This window comes from Antennarius striatus, chromosome 7 (assembly GCF_040054535.1).
Source record: "Antennarius striatus isolate MH-2024 chromosome 7, ASM4005453v1, whole genome shotgun sequence".
In the NCBI taxonomy this organism is placed as follows: Eukaryota; Metazoa; Chordata; class Actinopteri; order Lophiiformes; family Antennariidae; genus Antennarius; species Antennarius striatus.
The window spans coordinates 3,451,246-3,472,897 of record NC_090782.1 but is presented as its reverse complement, the minus strand read 5'-3'; the positions used below and the strand labels follow the sequence as shown (position 1 = coordinate 3,472,897).

At 42.2% G+C, this 21,652-nt stretch overlaps 1 protein-coding gene across 7 annotated transcripts; it reads right to left on the bottom strand.

The window, feature by feature from the left end:
- Positions 1–232: 232 nt before the first annotated feature.
- On the bottom strand, positions 233–21,646 carry rad54l (RAD54 like). 7 transcript variants are annotated; one of them, XM_068320101.1, is made up of 20 exons: positions 21,505–21,635; positions 21,361–21,431; positions 20,583–20,748; positions 20,434–20,514; positions 20,140–20,238; positions 19,763–19,823; positions 19,402–19,537; positions 18,891–18,960; positions 18,311–18,599; positions 17,851–17,975; positions 17,617–17,767; positions 17,314–17,440; positions 7,283–7,357; positions 7,030–7,160; positions 6,713–6,823; positions 3,524–3,647; positions 3,347–3,425; positions 3,096–3,275; positions 2,755–2,918; positions 233–538 (listed from the first exon to the last, which is right to left on the bottom strand). In XM_068320101.1, exons 3-20 carry the CDS (start codon positions 20,583–20,585, stop codon positions 337–339), a joined length of 2,208 nt encoding a protein of 735 aa, XP_068176202.1. In that variant the 5' UTR covers positions 20,586–20,748; positions 21,361–21,431; positions 21,505–21,635; the 3' UTR covers positions 233–336. The 7 variants fall into 7 exon arrangements, with proteins under 7 accessions (XP_068176202.1, XP_068176201.1, XP_068176203.1 ...); XM_068320100.1 differs by lacking the exon at positions 21,361–21,431 and having other exon boundaries at positions 21,505–21,646; XM_068320102.1 differs by lacking the exon at positions 21,505–21,635 and having other exon boundaries at positions 21,361–21,489.
- Positions 21,647–21,652: the final 6 nt, after the last annotated feature.

Below are 21,652 nucleotides of genomic sequence, written 5' to 3'. Positions count from 1 at the left end.
CTGAAGCCATGACTCTGTGTTAAAGTTCCTGAAGTTGACAAACTGCATGTTGCACTGGGTCAAGTCAGACCAGGAAGAGGCTTACCTGACTGAAATGCCAGCCCCCTTCGGTCTCCACACAACAGAGAGCAATGGACACTTTGATAGATCCAGAGACCCAGGTGAACACTAAGAGGACTCTAGCTGGTACAGCATCGCTGTCGCAGTGTCACTGCATCCAGGACAACCAAAGAAGCATTCTTTTTATTTTTATTTTTTCATCAAAAAATGGAAAAGTCATTAAATAAATAACAGTATAGGTGGTGGTGTGACATGAAGGTTGTCGTGCCAGTCCTTCTATACTGCCCCCCTCTGGTCTATGTGAGAGCGCTGGTGAAAGACAAAGGAGACAGCAGCATCCCAGGAGGCTTTCAGCACTTGGTCCCTCAGTCCCTTTTTTTCAAAGCAATGGTGCCACTGTGAAAGGTCACTTGTACAGTCAGATTCCTCTGCAGGAGGCCACACCATCCTGCCATTCACACAGCGACGACAGCGAAACCTACCAACACCACAACACGGATGAAGAGAGATAGATTCAGTGCATACACTGGACAGTTGGTGCAATACTATATTGAGAAACAGTAGCAATGACAATATCCATGGAGAAATTTAAAAAATCGGCATGTATGAAATATTAACTCCTGCTACATCCAATAAAACATGTAAGTATGGATCAAAGCAGTTTTATCTCTGCATTTTATCTTTTCACTTTCACTTTATATTCTATTTTATACTGTTTATATTTTAGTTTAGTATATGTCCTGTTAGTGCTGTATGTGTCTGTTAGTGTAGTGTATGTCTTGTGGTTTGTCCTGTGGTTGTCAGTGTTCCTTGTTTCTCCTGGTGTTTATCCAGTATTTACTCAATATGTATGCCTGAGCAGTGGATCGAACGACCTCTGTCTCTCTCTCTCTCTCTCTCCTTCTCCTCTCCTCTCTCTCTCTCTCTCCTCTCTCTCTCTGTCTCTCTCCTCTCTCCTCTCTCCCCTCTCTCTCTCTCTCTCTTCTCTCTCTCTCTCTCTCTCTCTCTCTCTCTCTCTCTCTCTCTCTCTCTCTCTCTCTCTCTCTCTCTCTCTCTCTCTCTCTCTCTCTCTCTCTCTCTCTCTCTCTCTCTCTCTCTCTCTCTCTCTCTCTCTCTCTCTCTCTCTCTCTCTCTCTCTCTCTCTCTCTTCTCTCTCTCTCTCTCTCTCTCTCTCTCTCTCTCTCTCATCTCTCTCTCTCTCTCACTCTCTCTCTCCATCTTTTATTGTGGCCAGTCTAAGGCACACCTGTGCAATAATCATGCTGTCTAATCAGCATCTTGATATGCCAAACCTCTGAGCTGGGATGGATTATCTCAGCGAAAGAGAAGTGCTCACTATCACAGAGTGGAAAAATTTGTGAACAATATTTGAGAGACATGATTATTTTGTAGAAGTAGAAAATGCTTCAGATATTTGAGTTCATCTCATAAAAAATGTAAGCAAAAACAAAAATGTTGCATTTATATTTTGGTTCACTATGTGAACCATACTAGTCATAACATTCATCATTTGCTAAACATTCAAAATATACGACTCCACAGAGATAGTTTTTACTTGAACCACCATCTACGTCTATGCAAATGGTTCATTCGTTAATCGTCAACTGCTTTATCAGCTGCGGTGGGTCACAGGGAGCTGGAAGCCTATCCCAGCTGACTGAGTGCGTGAGGTGGGGGAAACTCCAGGCGCAATGCCAGTGCACCGCGGAGCCACACAGCAAGATAGACAAGCATGCAAGCACGCACGCACTCACTCCTACCATCAATTTGGGACCGGCTAATTACCCTGAAGCGCATTTTTTTGGAGGTAGGAGGAAGCCAGAGAACCCGGAGAGAACCCACGCAGACACGTGGAGAACATGCAAACTCGCAGACCGGGATGCAAACCCAAAACCACCTTGCTACGTGGCGACAGCGCTTCCCACTGCGCCACCATGCTACCAATGGTGTTACATAACACCAAGCTCTCTGTTCTTTGTGAAAAATATCCTTTTAAATGAGGAGATAACTTTTTCCTGTTTTAATGGGTTAAATTAGTCATTTAAAGTTACCTAGAATATTACCTCATTGCAGACACACAGAATAATCTGGTTTAAGGAAACCAGATTTTTCCAATCAAGGGGTGTTTTATGATCTGACCCTTTATCTCAGGGATCTTTCTTGCCATCGCTCTACACAAAATTTGGGTAAACGCACGCCACACATCTAGTGGGGAGGAATTGGAAATTAAATGTTACAGAGCATGGGGACTTAAGGAGGCATTTTTATTTCGAGAATTTATTTTCATCTGTATTATTTACCATATTAAATCAATTCATTCATAATTTTAAGTTCATTCATTCATGATTATGTACAGAGCAGAGAAAAATAATAATAATCACAAAATTATGGAAAAAGTCTCCCTCTGGAAAATAGACCAAATACCTGCTTGAAAAGAAACTAGGAGAAAACTTGTCACTGCTACAACCATTACTGCATGCATGTCTGTAATGAATTCAACAGCAATGAGCAAACATTCATGGTATGGAATTTTATTGTGGTTAACCGTGAAACCTCTGCAACATGTCTAACAGGCGAGTTTTATCAAACTGTCTGTCCCTGATTGACAGGTATTGAAAAGTTTTATGATTTTTTTTTCTCAACAAAAAGGTGTTGACTAATAAACCGTGATTTGCCTTTGGAGACTTTTTTTACCTGTCATGTGTGTCACTGGTCGTCTCCTCGTTCAGACTGAAAAGCTCTCGGAGTTCTCCCAGAGAGAAGTGGCGCTCCACATCCTGCTCCTCATCCACCACACAGCTGCTCAGGGCTTTCTTATGGGCCTGCCTTTGCAGAATCTTCTCTTCTATTGTCCCAGTCTGTCAGCCCAAGTGAAACATGGAAACTAAAGTTGTACATTTTAATCAATTGCATCAGCAGCTGAAAAAGTTTTTATCGGTGCATGTGAAAATATTACTGTGGATGACTTGAGAAGTGTGAATGATCTGTTTTGTGTTATTGTGCGTATGTGCATGTAGGAGCAGTGTTGAACTGACAGACAGCAGCCTGTAGATGTAGCAGGTCTTCTTCTGGCCATCCCTCCAAACTCGTGCCATTGCCTGTTCATCATTGGCTGGGTTCCAGTCAGGATCAAACATAACCAAGCGATTTGCACCAATTAGATTGAGCCCACATCCACCAGCCTTGCTGCTGAGCATGAAAATGAACTCTGAGCTCTGAAACAGAAATAGATTTATATGCTGTAAAGGAGAATTTCTTACATCTTTTAAAGTAGTTTCAAACTCACAGATGGACTGTTGAATCTTTCCACAATCTTGGCCCTTTTCTTTATGGACATTGTGCCATCTAGTCGAATATAGGGGTATCTGTAACAGACCAACAGGACTGTTGTTAATGACATTTACTGACCAACTGTACAATACAGACACAACTGAAGAGGTTATACACAGTTCCCAAAATGCACCTTCTGGATCTGCACAGTTTTTCAAATAGGTCCAGTGTCTGAGTGTAGTTGGAGACAAGAACCACCTTATCACTGGTTGTAGTCTTTGTAATGGCCAGGATGCAGTCAAGAACCAACATTTTACCTTGAATAAATACAACAGAATGAATGAATAAACATTAAGACCTGTATCCAAATTATTTAACTTGCAACACCTTCTTGTTCACTTAGACTGAGCATAAACATGCAGTTTTTTTAAAACTTCGACACAGAGCGACATGAGCATTCAAGAGGACTTGTTTGAGTCTACTTGATTATTTTAATAGTTAACCTCCTTAACACCCTGGTTTCTTTAGTTAATGTTCATTTCTAACAGCTGGCTGACTGTTGGGCAGTCACTACCTGAAAATTTTAAAAAATCGCTGGCAATGATGACAGCATTTTAAAAAAAGTTGATATTTTCAGTGCATGATGGATTAAAAATAATCAAATGTAACTCCAAATAACTCTCATGAGTGTATCCATCCATCCATCTTCATCCGGGGTTCGGTCGCGGGGGCAGCAGCTTTAACGGGGAACCCAAAACTTCCCTTTCCCCAGCCACATCCACTAGCTCTGACTGGGGGATCCCAAGGTGTTCCCAGGCCAGTGTTGAGATATAATCCCTCAACCTAGTCCTGGGTCTGCCTGGAGGTCTCCTCCCAGCTGGACGTGCCAGGAACACCTCCTTAGGGAGGTGCCCTGGAGGCGTCCGTAACAGATGCCCAAACCACCTCAGCTGACTCCTTTCCAAGTGAAGGAGCAGCGGCTCTACTCTCAGCCTCTCGCGAATAACTGTTTCTTACCCTATCTCTAAGGGAGACACCAGCTACCCACCTGAGAAAACCCATTTCCGCCGCTTGCATCTACGATCTCATTCTTTTGGTCATGACCCATCGCTCATGACCATAGGTGAGGGTAGGAACAAAGATAAATGGATGGAGATGAGATGGTAAATGGAGTTTAGCTCCATGTTTGTTACAACAGTGCGGTAAAGGAATTGCAATACCGCTCCTGCTGCCCCAATTCTCCGTCCAATGTCACGTTCCATTGTTCTCTCACTCCTGAACAAGACACCAAAATACTTTAACTCATTGGTGTATTCAAGAAAATATGGCACTATTTGTTTAATAGAATGAATGTATTCAAGGATGCAGGTGACAATGCTAATAGTCTTAGCAGAATGACTTAATGATTTCAAAAGGTCAGATGTCCCTAAAAAATATTAAATAAGTCAGCAAACTAATTATGAAATACACATCTTCAGGGCCCCTACGAAGTGCGGGTTCAATGTGGCTGAGGTCCACTAGTTTTTAAGAAGATGTGGAAAGACTATAGTGGCTATGAAATTGATTGCATGAACAAAGGTCCTGCCTTCTGAAGTGTTAAAAAAACGTATTGTTTGGTGCCTAGTATTTTTTATCAGTGTTACAAGAGACATATTTGCTCTAACCTCCAGTGGCTGTAAAGGCCGAAAAAAACATTATACTCCCATTCTAAATTTGTCATAAATGTATAAATATGTAAACAATAAATCTTCTTCTTTTCCTTTCGGCTTTTCCCTTTCGCGTTCGCCACAGCGAATCAATTGCCTCCACATAACCCTGTCTTCTGCATCCTCTTTTCTCACACCAACTACCTACATTTCCACTTTCACTACATCCATAAACCTCCTCTTTGGTCTTCCTCTAGGCCTCCTGCCTAGCAGTTCAAAACTCAGCATCCTTCTACCAATATGTTCACAATCTTTCCTCTGGACATGTCCAAACCATCTCAGTCTGGCCTCTCTGACTATCTCCAAACCTCAAACATGTGCTGTTCGTCTTATGTGTCATGATTCCTGATCCTATCCATCCTGGTCACTCCCAAAGAGAACCTCAGCATCTTCATCTCTGCTACCTCTTGCTCTGTCTCCTGTCTTTTCTTCAGTGACACTGTCTCTAGACCAAACAACATCGCTGGTCTCACCACAGTTTTCTACACCTTTCATTTTAGCTGAAACTTTTCTATCACACATCACACCTGACACTTTCCTCCACCCGTTCCATCCTGCCTGTACAGGCTTCTTCACCTCTTTTCCACACTCTCCATTGATCTGGACTGTTGACCCTGAGTACTTAAAATCTTCCACCTTCTTGATCTCTTCTCCTTGTAACCTCACTCTTCCACTTGGGTCCCTCTCATTTACACACATGTACTCTGTCTGACTGCGGCTAACCTTCATTCCTCTCCTTTCCAGGACAAACCTCCACCTCTCTAGCTTCTCATCCACCTGTTCCCTGCTCTCACTACAGATCACAATGTCATCTGCAAAAATCATAGTCCATGGAGATTCCTGTCTAACCTCGTCTGTCAGTCTGTCCATCACCATAGCGAACAAGAAGGGGCTCAAAGCTGATCCCTGATGCAGTCTCACCTCCACCTTGAACTCCTCTGTCACACCTACGGCACACCTCACCACTGTCTTACAGTCCTCATACATGTCCTGCACTGCTCTAACATACTTCTCTGCCACTCTAGACATCCTCATACAATACCACAGTTCCTCTCTGGGTACCCTGTTATAAGCTTTCTTCAGATCTACAAAAACACAATGCAGCTCCCTCTGGCCTTCTCTCTCAACATCCTCAAAGCAAATACTGCACATGTAGTACTCTTTTTTGGCATGAAACTATACAGCTGCTCACAAATGCTCACTTCTGTATGGCTCATCAGCTTTATTCCTCTGTAGTTGCCACAACTCTGCACATCTCCCTTGTTTTTAAAAATGGGGACCAGCACACTTCTCCATTCCTCAGGCATCTTCTCACTAACTAAGATCTTGTTGAACAACCCAGTCAGAAACTCTACTGCCACCTCTCCTAGATACTTCCAAGCCTCCATGGGTATATCATTAGGACCGAGTGCCTTTCCACTCTTCATCCTCTTCAGTGCCCTCCTCACTTCTAGGCCAGGCAGACTGTGATAACAGCGATTTCTCATGTACCACATCACTTAGGAAGCATGTGTGACTGAAATCTCTTGATTATTAATATTTAAGACCTGATGATCTGCAGATTACACCTTCCTGGCAGATGAGACATACTAGAGTAGAAAGTGAAGGAGGAGGAGTCATCATGTCGTACACCTGGACTCCGTCAGCAAATCAGAGGTGTTCTGTGCATGTTTTACCAGAGAGCTGTGGCTCCACAGCTTTGGTGCAGTAGCCACGTGGAAATAGGTCCAGTGTCCCCTGGAAGCCCTCCTCACCTTCCACACACTTGTCATAGATGAGAGCTGGGTCTAGAACACGGACCAGTGGATTAACATTTTTAATTGCATATGATTCCAATAAAACCATAGAGCCAATATCACAAATGACAGCAACAGATATTTACAACACCGCTTTTCTCTGTATTTGACTTTGTGATTACTCCAGAGTGGGACAATTAGTCCTTATATAAATCCTTGTAATGATGAAAAACCATACATTAGCTTTAGGCACTTACGATTACACAGTTTCTTGAGTAATGTGATGGAAGCCAGGGAGGAAACACTTATCTTGCCCTCTTGTAATGTCTCAATTGGTTTGGCCTGCCTCAAGAAGCACTTGTAGAGCTCCGCCTGCAGAGGAGTCAGTCTGCAGAGTCACAGCAACATGCATTACATTTCTCAGCTCGAAATGAAAACCCTTTATATTCTAATTCTAAAAATAGTGTTCATGCAAATAATTGATTATTTTGACCAAGTTAATGAAAATACCTGCAACACACAACTTGCTCAATTTTCACAGGAAGATATTTAGACAAGATGTCAGATGTTCTCCTGATTAAACACCTGTCAGAAGAGAACATCATACTGAGGGATGTTAAACATGAAAGTCTATTAACACAACAGTACAGTGATGAATTTTTCTTCTATTGTAACTTGTTTTTTGACCAAGACAAATATGACTTACATTATTCTAAATGATTGGGGGTTTTTTTTTTAAACAGAGGTCGCTAAAAATGTAAATGTTGTCATAAAGAATAAAATGTGTCAGCTGTAGACCACTCAGTGGCAATGTGTTGTGTTTGCATGCCGCATAGTGCAGTGGTCTACTTTGCCCTTTTGCCTTTATTTCACAGCCTTGGAAAGCCTTGGAAAGTGAATTCCATACTTAGAGGCATTCATGAATTGTGTGCATTAGATGAGTTTATCTTCCTTAGTAACAAAAGCACTGTGCAGCAGCACTGACACTAATGAATGCCATCTTGATGTAATGTGAACTCTGACACCAGATTAGAGGGATTCATAAGGGTCAGAATTGGAACTACGCTACAGGAGCTGGGTGGCCACCTATCTTTTAGATAGAGGTCAAAGAGGCATTGTCCAGATTGGGTTCAGTTCTAGTATTTTGAAGATAGGGGTGACCAAGGTTGTTTTGATACAAGAAAGACTCCAAGAGTGACCTGCTAGTAGTCACCACAATGGGGTACAGGACATTCAAATATGCATTTATTAAGGCTGTAGGAATGGGGGCGATGGAGCTTGTGGAATCCTCAGCTTTGATGACCAACTTTGGCATTAGAATCCACAAATGCGAAAGACGAGATACAGGGAAGGGAGAATAGTCCTGTTGTAGCGTGGAGATTGGATGAGAGGAGTGGGTTTATGCAGGTAGTAGGACTTGCTAGTAGATCAACTTAATGTTGGCCTGGTAAAACATCTAGTAACTTGAAGCAATGGTCTTTTGAACTGATTGGAATTAAACCTCTTTTTAAAAAGCCTATTCTTGATCCAGTCGACCTCTAGCTAACTATCAATCAATCTTTATTTATATAGCGTTTAATCACATCATCAGACATTTCGAAGCGCTTTATCAGACAGAGAAACCCAACAGAGCAAGCATAAGCGACAGTGGCGTGAAAGAACTCTGGGCAGGACCCAGACTCTGGAGGGCAGTCATTTACCTTGACCGGTTGGGTGGGAAAAGAAATATACTAGGGATACAGCAAGGGCAAGTAAAAGAGAGAGAGACAGAAAGAGAGAGTGGCAGATAGACCAGATAGAATTTTCAGTCCAAATTGTGCTATAGTTGCGGAAATGGGCATATACTACAGTATATCTAATCTTCCTGTGTTCCTAAACTTCTAGAGAAAGCAGTATTATTTGTAAATATCAGGAGGAGGGAGTGGGAGAAATAACACTGTCAAGACATTTAAAGTGCCAAATTAAAGCTATGGTTTGTTTTGATGATACTGTATCTTCGACATCACAGATCACAGAGAGGTAGCTGCAGGAGTTAGCATGGCAGATAAGAACCACACTGAGATGTGGTATGCCAAAGCAATCCCAGTCTTGTGGACAGAAACAGCGTTCACATCAAGACAAAAAATGTCATTCATCCAGCTTTTGACAGGCATAAGAAGAGGATAGAGGACTGAATATACTACAAATGATGTGTTGCCTATGTAAATTAGGCCCAATATTACAGACCCATAGGTTAATAACTAAAAAAGTATAAATACCATAAGGGCATAGAATAAGTACATTAGTTGAAGCACTATTACAATGTTTACTTCACGTTGTCAAATTCATTATTTCTGGGTTGGAATATGTTATTGAATTATTGCTGATGCAAAGTCTGTTGTATTCTCTTATTGTTGGGGATACTGTCAGAGAATTTGTTTTGCTCATGTGATATATGAAAGAGAAGACGGAGAGATATATTTAACCAGGGGTCTCCAAACATTTTCCTGTAAGGGCCACCCAATGTTTCTCTTCTCTGATGGGGGGCTGGGTCAGTGTGTAACAGAAAAACTGTGACGATAGCAAGGGTGTCTAAATGTAACCATTTAAAGGTCCCATATTATGTATTTTTAACTTAATGTCATTCAGCTGCCAGATGTCCAACTAGGCTGTATTCCAAATATTTTGACCTAAAGTGATCTGTGGTCCTAAATATCAGCTTTTCAAAATCGCTCATCTGAGCTACTCACAAAACGCTTCGTTTCAGGCCTCCGGCTGTAGTATGTTAATGAGCTCCGCTGGTCAACACCTCCTTCACCTGGGCCACGCCCCTCTGAAGTAGAGCGTTAGGCTAACGGGACACTGACCGGCGTTACGTTTGTTATCATTGTGGCGTTTGGAGGACCCATCGTGTCGGCGTACATCTATGACCCTGAGTCAGACCCAGAAGAAACACCGACTGTGTGGCTGCAGCAGGACGTTTCTGAATGGTTAGTACATGTGAACGTTACTTAGTTGGTTCCTTGTTGTGTTTTGTTGTATAACCTACGTCATCACAGGACGTTAGCATCGTCCGGCAGCTACTTTTTGTTCTACTACCGCCTCTTATCGCACAGTAATAATGTCATATCTGTCTTATTATGTTTTTTGTATATGTACAGATGTGTTAACTGCTAAAAAGTTGCTGTACTTCTATAAGTGACAGTAAACTCTGATGGTGGTTCTGATAGTTATTACCATGTGGCTAATGCTAGCTTCTGCTCATGGCTAAGTTACTTTATTTTTCTATCACATTGATTTAACCCATTACTAAGCTGCTAAATATTTGAGGCAGTCCTCTATGACAAGACACACGGAGCTGAAACCTGCCACCGTCACACCAGGTTAATGGTGAAATGATGTAACCATATTGCAGTGATGCTTTTATCTACTCTATTCTGAGGTGTGTTCACCTGTTGTACAGGTGTTCTTGTGGACACTGTGAATGTGTGCCAACAGAAGCAGAAAACATCTGCTGTTTGGAGACACAAGTAGCAAGCTCACAGCTAAACCACAAAGTTATGTCTCTGTTTGGCTACTTTTACAATTGTAAATTTAAATGACCTTTACCATGTTTTTCACAGTAGGTTAGGAGCCGTCTGCAGGTTGATGAAGTTCCGTGCATGACTCAACATCCTGGGTTCCAGCCTGTGTGCCTAAACGTGTACACCCTACAAACGGCCGGTCACATACTGAGGGCCGAGTATGGCCCTTCACGTCTGAGACCAATACATCGGTAAGTCGTTCTTTGAAAAATGTCGGAATAAAAACTAGTTGTCTTATTTTGCTTCATTAGGCATTCCTTCATTAATGCAGTAACATGACATATATAGGTACAACAAAGTCTACTTTATTGTATTTGCGACACCTTGATTTTTATCTTATTAATAGTTATTAGCCGCAAGAGGACACAAGCCAGTGTCTTATTGTGCCGGTCCCAAGCCCGGATAAATACAGAGGGTTGCGTCAGGAGGGGCATCCGGCGTAAAACTTTTGCCAAATCAAAGATGCGAATCAAACCTATGACCTCCATACTGGATCGGTCGAGGCCCGGGTTAACAACGACCGCCATCGGCGCTGTTGACCTACAGGACGCCAGTGGAAATTGGATTACTGTTGGTCGAAGAAAGAGAGGAGGAAGGTGCGTTCGCTCGAAGAAAGAGAAGAGGAACAACAAGAGTATAGGACTAAGAGTAGGGACGTTGAATGTTGGAACTATGACAGGAAAAGGTAGAGAGTTGGTTGACATGATGCAGAGAAGGAAGGTAGACATACTGTGTGTCCAGGAGACCAGGTGGAAAGGTAGCAAGGCTAGAAGTTTAGGAGCAGGGTTCAAGTTGTTTTATCATGGTATAGATGGGAAGAGAAATGGAGTAGGAGTTATCTTGAAGGAGGAGTTTGTTAGGAATGTCCTGGAGGTAAAAAGAGTGTCGGCTAGAGTGATGAGTCTGAAGCTAGAAATAGAAGGTGTGATGTTCAATGTTGTTAGAGGGTATGCTCCACAGGTAGGATGTGAGCTGGAGGAGAGTGATAAATTCTGGTCGGACTTTGATAAAGTGATGCAGAGCATGCCTACAAGTGAGAGAGTTGTCATTGGAGAAGACTTCAATGGACATGTTGGTGCAGGAAACAGAGGTGATGAGGATGTGATGGGCGGGTTTGGCATCCAGGAGAGGAACGCATAAGGACAGATGGTAGTTGACTATGCAAAAAGGATGGAAATGGCTGTAGTGAATACTTTCTTTCAGAAGAGGCAGGAACATAGAGTGACCTATAAGAGTGGCGGGAGGAGCACACATGTAGACTACATCTTGTGTAGACGGTGTAACCTGAAAGAGATCAGTGACTGCAAAGTAGTGGTAGGTGAGAGTGTAGCCAAACAGCATAGGATGGTGGTGTGTAGGATGACTCTGGTGGTGAGGAAGATCAAGAGGACAAAGGCAGAGCAGAAGACGAAATGGTGGAAGCTGAAAAAGGAAGAGTGTTGCATGACTTTTAGGACGGAGTTAAGACATGCTCTGGGTGGTCAGGAGGTGCTTCCAGATGACTGGACAACTACAGCTAATGTGATCAGGGAGACAGGTAGGAAAGTACTTGGTGTGTCATCTGGAAGGAAAGTAGATAAGGAGACTTGGTGGTAGAATGAGGAGGTACAGGAGTGTATACAGAGAAAGAGGTTAGCCAAGAGGAAGTGGGACACTGAGAGGACTGAGGAGAGTAGACAGGAGTACAGGGAGATGCAGCGTAAGGTGAAGGTAGAGGTAGCAAAGGCCAAAAGAAGAAGCTTATGATGACTTGTATGCTAGGTTGGACAGTAAGGAGGGAGAGACTGATCTATACCGATTGGCAAGACAGAGAGATAGAGATGGGAAGAACGTGCAGCAGGTTAGGGCGATTAAGGATAGGGATGGAAGTCTATTGACAGGTGCCAGTACTGTGATGGGAAGATGGAAAGAGTACTTTGAAGAGTTGATGAACGTGGAACATGAGAGAGAACAAAGACTAGAAGAGGATGACTGTGTGATGCTCTGATTGCTACCAGGATGTAGCAAAGATTAGTCAGGATGAAGTGAGGAGGGCATTGAAGAGGATGAAGAGTGGAAAGGCAGTCGGTCCTGATGATATACCTGTAGAGATATGGAAGTGTCTAGGAGAGGTGGCAGTAGAGTTTCTGACTGGGTTGTTCAACAGGATCTTAGATAGTGAGAAGATGCCTGAGGAATGGAGGAGAAGTGTGCTGGTGCCCATTTTTAAGAACAAGGGAAATGTGCAGAGTTGTGGCAACTACAGAGGAATAAAGCTGATGAGCCATACAATTAAGTTATGGGAGAGAGTAGTGGAAGCTAGACTAAGGGCAGAAGTGAACATTTGTGAACAGCAGTATGGTTTCATGCCAAAAAAGAGTACTACAGATGCAGTATTTGCTTTGAGTATGCTGATAGAGAAGTACAGAGAAGGCCAGAGGGAACTGCATTGTGTTTGTGTAGATCTGGAGAAAGCTTATGACAGGGTTCCCAGAGAGGAACTGTGGTATTGTATGAGGAAGTCTAGAGTGGCAGAGAAGTATGTTAGAGCAGTGCAGGACATGTATGAGGACGGTAAGACAGTGGTGAGGTGTGCTGTAGGTGTGACAGAGGAGTTCAAGGTGGAGGTGGGACTGCATCAGGGATCAGCTCTGAGCCCCTTCTTGTTCGCTATGGTGATGGACAGGCTGACAGACGAGGTTAGACAGGAATCTCCATGGACTATGATGCTTGCAGATGACATTGTGATCTGTAGTGAGAGCAAGGAATAGGTGGATGAGAAGCTAGAGAGGTGGAGGTTTGTCCTGGAAAGGAGAGGAATGAAGGTTAGCCGCAGTAAGACAGAGTACATGTGTGTGAATGAGAGGGACCCAAGTGGAAGAGTGAGGTTACAGGGAGAAGAGATCAAGAAGGTGGAGGGTTTTAAGTACTTAGGCTCAACAGTCCAGAGCAATGGAGAGTGTGGAAAAGAGGTGAAGAAGCGTGTACAGGCAGGATGGAACGGGTGGAGGAAAGTGTCAGGTGTGATGTGTGATAGAAGAGTTTCAGCTAAAATGAAAGGTGTAGAAAACTGTGGTGAGACCAGCGATGTTGTTTGGTCTAGAGACAGTGTCACTGAAGAAAAGACAGGAGACAGAGCAAGAGGTAGCAGAGATGAAGATGCTGAGGTTCTCTCTGGGAGTGACCAGGAAGGATAGGATCAGGAATGAGTACATCAGAGGGACAGCACATGTTAGAGGTTTTGGAGATAAAGTCAGAGAAGCCAGACTGAGATGGTTTGGACATGTCCAGAGGAGAGATAGTGAATATATTGGCAGAAGGATGCCGAGTTTTGAACTGCCAGGCAGGAGGCCTAGAGGAAGACCAAAGAGGAGGTTTATAGATGTAATGAGGGAAGACATGAGGGTAGTTGGTGTGAGAGAAGAGCATTCAAAGGACACGGCTAGATGGAGGAAATTGATTCGCTGTGGCGACCCCTGAAGGGAAAAGCCGAAAGGAAAAGAAGAAGAATAGACCTGTTGAACATTTTTTGGTATTCACAATCCATTTCTGTTGACATATACAAGCATTTATTTACATAAAACAATACATCCAATAACAATAATGAGAACACAGAGCCATCCTGTCAGGAAATCAACAACGGTTGTAATACTCGGGATTGAAAACATTGTGAAATAAATAATTTTGTGTCCTTTTTCTGTTGACGGTGCAGACATCTGGCCTATCGCACCTTTGTTGGCTGGTGCTGGGGCTACTTAGGACGCAGAATCCGGGTCGTCATTCCAGCCTGTGTGGTCCTTCGCATACGCCGAGAGTTTCCTGAAGACAAAGGCCACTACGCTGGATTTAGACCGAGTCTTGTTTGAACCTGGTCATGTAGCTGGCAATGACCTCCTCCTTGTCCCGACGCTCATACTGGGCAGACAGATTCTCGGGGAGAGGAATGGCCAACATCTCAGTTGTGTATGGCATGGGGTCCACCAAGACTTTGTCACATATGAGGTCCAACATGTCAGCTACAAAACCTGTTCAATTAAAACACAAAGATAGATTTTTACTGTTATTGATATTGTTTGATTCATTTCTTTGTTTAGAAAAATTGTGTTCAAAATACATCATGGTACTTGCTACTAATTTATTTATTTGTATGGTTACTTTTTACTGTGTTTTGTTGTGAGCAATTACCAACAGAATTTCAAAACATGTTTGTTTGAAATATTAAAATATTGCAACACTAACAGAATGTTGGCTCTGTCTTGTGAGGTTTGACTGTGCATTGTCCCTTCAAAAGCCTTTGGAAAGTGGATCTTGTAGAGGGGTACACCAAACGTAAAGTCTTCACTTCACTTACTGTCTTGCTGGAAAATTTTAATACACAACACTCTTATTTTTTACTGAACTACTATCAACACATGTGCATTCACTAACACCTATAGACAACTATATTTGGAAAATTAGTGTATTTAACCAATTTTATAAAACATTGTAATATGACTTGTACATGCCTTTACTTCAATAGTGGGAATGAAGAGTCCTGCAGGACAGCTGTGTACCAACAGTATGAGTGTCCACTGGGTCAGTTTGGCCCCCCACGTCCCTTGAAGCTGTAGGCTGAAAGGATACACAAGGAAGAGGGACACTAATTTGAGGACACCAATGTTCTGATTTTGGATAAGGACAGACCTGTGTGCCTTGTCGCTATGACGACCAACAAACAATCGACTCTACTACGTGCGCGCGCGCACACAATACGAAACAAAGCACAACTCCCTACTTAGCCTAGCATAAGCTGACTTTATTTATGCTGACAGATAATAGGAAAGAAAATATGAGACCAACTTACTGTGCGTTTTAGCTTTATACTGTAGGTCCGGCACGCACACACGTGATCGGGTGTGCGCGCACACACGCAATACGCAAACAGTAAACAGAGGCAACTTCCCTACATAGCCTAGCATAGCATAACTTCATTCAGGCTAACACACAATAAGAAAATATGAGACCAACTTATGTGTGTTGTACCTACTGTAGGTCCAGCACGCACACACGTGATCGAGCGTGCGCGCACACACACACACAATACGCAATACGCAAACGCGAAACAGAGGCAACTTCCCTACATAGCCTAGCATAGCCTGACTTCATTCAGGCTAACAAACAATAAGAAAATATGAACCAACTTAGGTGCGTTTTAGCTTTATACTGTAGGCCAGCACGCACACACGTGTGGGAGTGCACGCACACACATGCAATACGCAAACGCGAAACAAAGGAGACCTCTCTACATAGCCTAGCATAGCATGACTTCATTCATGCTAACCGACAAAAAGAAAAAAGATCAAATGTGAGCCCAACTCTGGTGTGTTGTACCTACAGTAGATACTGTAGGTTTAGCACACACACGTTGGAGCGCACACACGCAAACGCGAAACAGAGCAGTACTACCTAATTAGCCAAATAGCAATTGATCACCCATGCTAACAGACAACTGCTAAAAAGATAAATGTGGTGAGACTTACCTTAACTGGGGTGCAGTTCCTTGGTCCCGTATGGTTGGGAGTGATCCTTGAATGAGGATCAGTCTCAGGCAAAGCCCCGTCTGTACTGACCCTCATTGCTAAAACGGCTGGAGTGAAGTGGTTCCACACACAAACAAACGTGCAGGCGACGTAGCTGCACATAGCCATTAAAAATGAAATGCAACCACGGTCTCTTCTGTTCTTCATTTTTTGGGGGATATTGTCGCTGATGATGCAAATGTGATGGTGGGAAGTCTGTTATATTAACATGTCCGGAAAAAAATAAACTAAATTAATAGTGCTACCACAAAGCTAATACTGATAAGGTAAAGTAAATAAAATCTATACATGGAAATCATCAAAGATAGGATCTTAAATAAAGAGTCACCAGGTTAGTCACCCATAGTATTTGCTAGGGACAGAGAAAGAGGGATACAAACGTATCAGTTGTAGAGGAAGTTCATCCATCCACTTGAAATATTCAACCATCCACTTCACAAAGTGAAATGTGGATGACTGAATATTTCAAATTGGATGGTTAAATATTTCACTTTGTCAACCATCCACTTGATAAAGTGAAATGTGGATGGTTGCATTGCCCGTGCATTCACCTTTGGAAGTGTGAATCAGAGCATCACACAGTCAATTCACATCATGAGTAAAAGACTAAATACAGCCATTTTTGAGAACTTGCTTTGTGACAGAGCAGACAACACAACGCAAGTGGAGTAGGAAACTGGGTACACAGTGTGTCTGTCACTTTGGATATCCTTGCATAAATAAATTGGTTTATAACTTATACAGCACAGGATATAGTATAGGAGCTTCTAAAACTCTTCCATGCTTAAGGTTTGTTTACAAAAGAGTCCTTCTCAAAGTGAAATAACTGTAGAAATTATGGCAATTGGAGATTTCCTTGTTAATAAATAGTCTATGTAATGCACATACAGTATTATTAAAAACCTGTGTCAGGTCAACTGATTATATGGTCCTGAAATGCCATATTTTTACTTCTTGGATTGTAAAAATACTAAGCTTTTATTTAGAGGGAAGGAGCTAAAAAAAGAACATAATGAAAACACGTATGGGGAAAGGTGGTGTTCTTTGTTGAATATGGGAGCTTTCACAAAATTAGACGGTCTGCATCACAAGAGACTGCTGGAAACCAGAACTATTATGAACATACACTTAAATTCAAAAGGCTTTAGATTTCAAAGTGGAAGCATAAAAAATGAGTTCATGGGTGTTCAGGGACAACTGACACTTCCGATGAGAGTGAAGACAAATTGAGGAAAAAAAACAAGGACGAGACCGATACACTGAGAGGTTTCATTTGAGTTGGAGATCATATGAAAATTGCTAAAAAATGTACCTAAGAGAATGAAACTGTACTGTAAAAAAAAACAAATTAATGGAATGTTACCCTTTTTTAAAAAAAAAAAAGGTTGAACCAAAAGACAAAATAATAATGTGAACGCACCTGTTGACGATACTGATGAGCTCCTTGAGTTTTTCCTCCCCAGTTAGTCTGTCCTTGTCACAGGCATCTGCATCTCGACCCTTCAAGATGGGAAGTTCAAAACGCTTTTTAAACTCCTGGGCTGTTCCTGCCATTGATATAACAACAACGAGAATAAATCATGTCAACATTACTAACATAAAATCAATTAGAACATTCTATTAGCAGAACATTTCAATTAGCACTTTTGTACTTGGAAAGCAGCTACAATTATTTTACAACGAAGAAACTACGTGCACAAAACTGTCAGTGACTCATGCTTACCAAGAATCCCAGCATTAACAAAGTGGACCAAGCTGAAGTACTCCAGCAGGTCGTTCTGGATGGGAGTGCCTGATATCAGTACTCTCCTCTCTGCACTGATAGTATTGAGGGCCTGGTACGTCTGGTTGTCAGAGTTCTTCAACCGATGACCCTGCACCACACACATCAGTTCATGTTTTACGTTTTTCCCACAATCCTTGATAGCTCTGGAGGACAATCAGTGGGATGAATGACCTCATCACAGACGACAAGTCCAACTTTGCCTTTGTGCAGAACCTCAGCATGCAGACGAAATGTCTCGTAAGAAATGATCAGGATCGGGGTTGGCACTCTCAAACCATGCTGGGAGATGAAGTTTACTGAAACCACAGAAAACAAAACAAACAATAATAACAAGCCAGCAAGAAATAAATGCATTTTGTAGTGCGAGTTAGTTGTTTGGATGAATGTGTTGCGCACAGAACATTATCATTGGGTGGAAATGGGCACCGTTGGGTTTGGGGCATTTTTTACAAGGCTGGAATAGATTAAAATGGTTTTAGTTATTTGAAACAGCGAAATGTTGTTTTAGACTGACGAGTTCAGTCACAGAATGGATTCAGGTCGTATCTCGAGGTACAACTGTACAAACAGTATAGTGCGACTAGAGCACTTCTCACACAAGGTAAGAGTGACAGCAGGCGGAAATAACTACCTAGTTTTCTATCAATGTCCTCCTTGGACCCTCCTTCGATGGCCACAGGTGTGACACGTCCTCCGAGCCATTTTACAACTTCATTGAACCAGTTACGAACCAGGCTGGATGGTGAAACCACAATGGCCTTGTTTATCTCTGGCTTAGCATCAGGGCTTTGGCGCAGCAGGGTCCACATGAGTGTGATACACTGCAGCGTCTTCCCAAGACCCATCTCATCAGCCATGATGCAGCCATAGGATCCAGAAATGCGTCGACCTGTCACACACTCCCACAAGAATTTCACTCCCTAGAGAAATTAAAGACCAATTATAATTCAAAAGTCAAATGAACTTAGACCCAGTGCTCTAGTCTAATTATTCTTGGACGAAGTAATTGCAGACTACTGATTAATTTTACTACAACCTGGTTGTGCAGATTTAGTATGTGTGAAAATAATAATAAGAAATGTTACAAAGAGTAAATATGATAACTAGTACTATTATATCTCAGAAGTAGACGTAAAAAGGACTAATAATAACAGTAGCGACAGAAGTCAGATGCTTTTTCTCTCATGTTGCTCACGACAGATTAGGTTTACCTCTCTCTGATGGGGTCTGAGCACTTTCCCTAAAACTGGATCCACCACAACATGGACTGGTATTTTTTCTCTTGGTCGGACAAAGAACAATCTGGTCAGACATTTCATTGTACAGTATAGCAAATTTAATTAATTTCAAATTAAGCTTTACTTTTACAGTATCACAGTATTCGTTCTAGCAAATTTTCACAGGAAGAGAGGATTGGAATTGCTTCTGGACCTGAGGTGTATGCTAGCAGTTAACGTTAGTGAGGTCTGTTAAGTTTTCAATGTGGTGACAGGGTCGCTCTTTTCACTTGATCAGATCACCATTGTAACTGATGCTGCTCACTTATCGTGGTCTAGAGGGGCTCATATTCAGACTATCAGATAAAGATGGCTACAAAGATTGCGTTATCCCAGTTCTTGTGAAATTCAAGTTAGACTGTCCAGAACAGACAATAAAAGTATCAGACAATAAGAGCAAATAATGGATTGATTGGAGGGGCGGTCCCATGTGTTCTTAACCTACTTGTCAGCTTTCATCAGGTCATGAGTGTTCATAGGTGAAGGCTCATAAAGAACTAAAGCGTCTTCGGCAAAGGGATCATGAAGTGCTCTCCTGACTCCTGCACGCTTTAAACCAAGAGCCCTTATTCCCAGAGACCCTGTAGGGTAATTATAAAGATATTAGCATATTAATTACATGGAAACAGCATGTATGCCTTCCTAGTCTGACTGACAACTCAAGCAAGCATTCACCCACTCATTATCCTGCACTAGTGTCATCATTCTTGCAATCACTCACACACCACTGGAAAAAGCTGCTCTTTAGTTTTTTACTCAAGATTTAGAGCACGAACAAAAGACAAACAAGACAAGAGTAACATTACCTGAGTAATTTGGAATTGGAACTTTAAATGGCTTTGAGAGGATACTTCGAATAAATGCCTCCTGTAGAAACAATTTTAAACACATGAGTCCAGCAATGGGACCCAATTTCAATATCTACAGTAGTGTGGGAATGGATCAAACACTTTTTAAAGATATTAGAATGTTTTATATATATTAGATACTGGAATGTTTTTTCTTTCAATGTTAATTGTGTGTCTGTTTACCTCAATAACTCCTCAAATATTGTGTTTAATCACTGAAATTACTCTTCTCACCTTTTAAACACTGTAGCTTTATGTGTTCACAAATTTTTTTTTCAAAAAGCTTCAAAGGTCCAAACTGGTCTGTTAGAATCAGAAGGAAAACCAATAGTTACATGTGCGTCACCATCAACGTGCACCAGGAGGTTGTTCAGCTGGGTCAAAGGCTTTCTGGAAGACGCTTGGATGGCTTCATCATTTCTCCTTCTTTTCTCCTGTGAAAATAACGTCACACAGATCAGAGTGAGCCACTCTAGTGTTCACCAATCACCATGTTCATCATTCAATCATTTAGTTTTGTTTTGAAAACCATATCATTGAAGAATACAAACATATCAGGTGTATATGTTAAGTTATGACTGTTGTGTAAAGACACTTTTAACTGATAAGAGTAGGGATCATCGACTTACTTTGCATGTCCACTCATCATCCTGACAGGAATCCTCTGGTTGCCTCCGTTTAGCCACCTGACTGGGGGCCAGACTTCTCCTCTGGGATCACAAAACGGTTGAGAAACAACATCATGTCATGAATAGATTACATGAACACCTTACATTACCATTGTCTCTGACTGTTCCACGGCGCTCTTCAGTTGAGCCTCTGAACATTTCGGGGATGTAAATCAGGAGCAGCGGTTCGGCGGCTTCACCTCCACAACAATGGCGTTCATTTATGTGCGGCTAGTTCGCTGCTTCTTTCTGAAGTATTGACGGTAGATGTCCGAACTAACACACAGTATTATTAAAACACAGAATAAGACAGTATTAGCAACTGAACTTCAACGTTTAAATATCACAATATACACACCCCTGCCCTGTACGTCAGGTCCACGGGGTGATTACTGAAGTTACTGAAGTTCGCGCTAAACGTTGTGCAACACTACGGCGAGCAGAAAGGTACCAAAGAGACCGTGTCCGCAGCCTCCCCAACCGGTTTAGCGCCACGGACCGGTTTCAGCTGAAACAATATTTTCACGGACCGGCCTTCATTTATGACGCCAGGACAGCTGTAGTCTAATAATAAATCATCAGCAGTAGTTTTATGTAAAATGCAGACATCGACAGACAACAAGCAACCTTTTTTCATAAATTGATAATCATTGTCTCTGTAAACTAAATAATTGTGAGAAATGATTACATTTAAAACTCGATTCAAGTGGCTGCACTCATGACGTTTATTTTGAAATATAGCGACTTACAGTCAGTGCATTCAACGTAGGAGAAATACTGATCATTTCCAATAGAAAGGTGAACAAGTCAATCAAATAATAATAACTACAATAATGACAATCAGTGGTCGGGGACCGCTGATCTAGGGGTAACGAGAGACGATGACACCTGAAGTGTGTTCCGGACGTCCGGTCTTCTCCGCAGTTTAGAGTTCTTTACGGTCACTGCAGAAGATCCCACTTTACAAAGACAGGAGGTTGGAAATAGAAGCAGGGTTTAAGATACTTTTAGGGCGATCTCAGGGTTATCTACCTTGACTTTAGTCCAGAACACTGGTGCGTCATTCCGTACAGACGTCACTTTTAAAAATAAAGCATTTTTAGCCTGGTAATCAATAAAAATACAAGTCAAACTTTCCGTGCTGCCCGGCACCTAATGTCCCGCGACCCGGTGGTTGGGG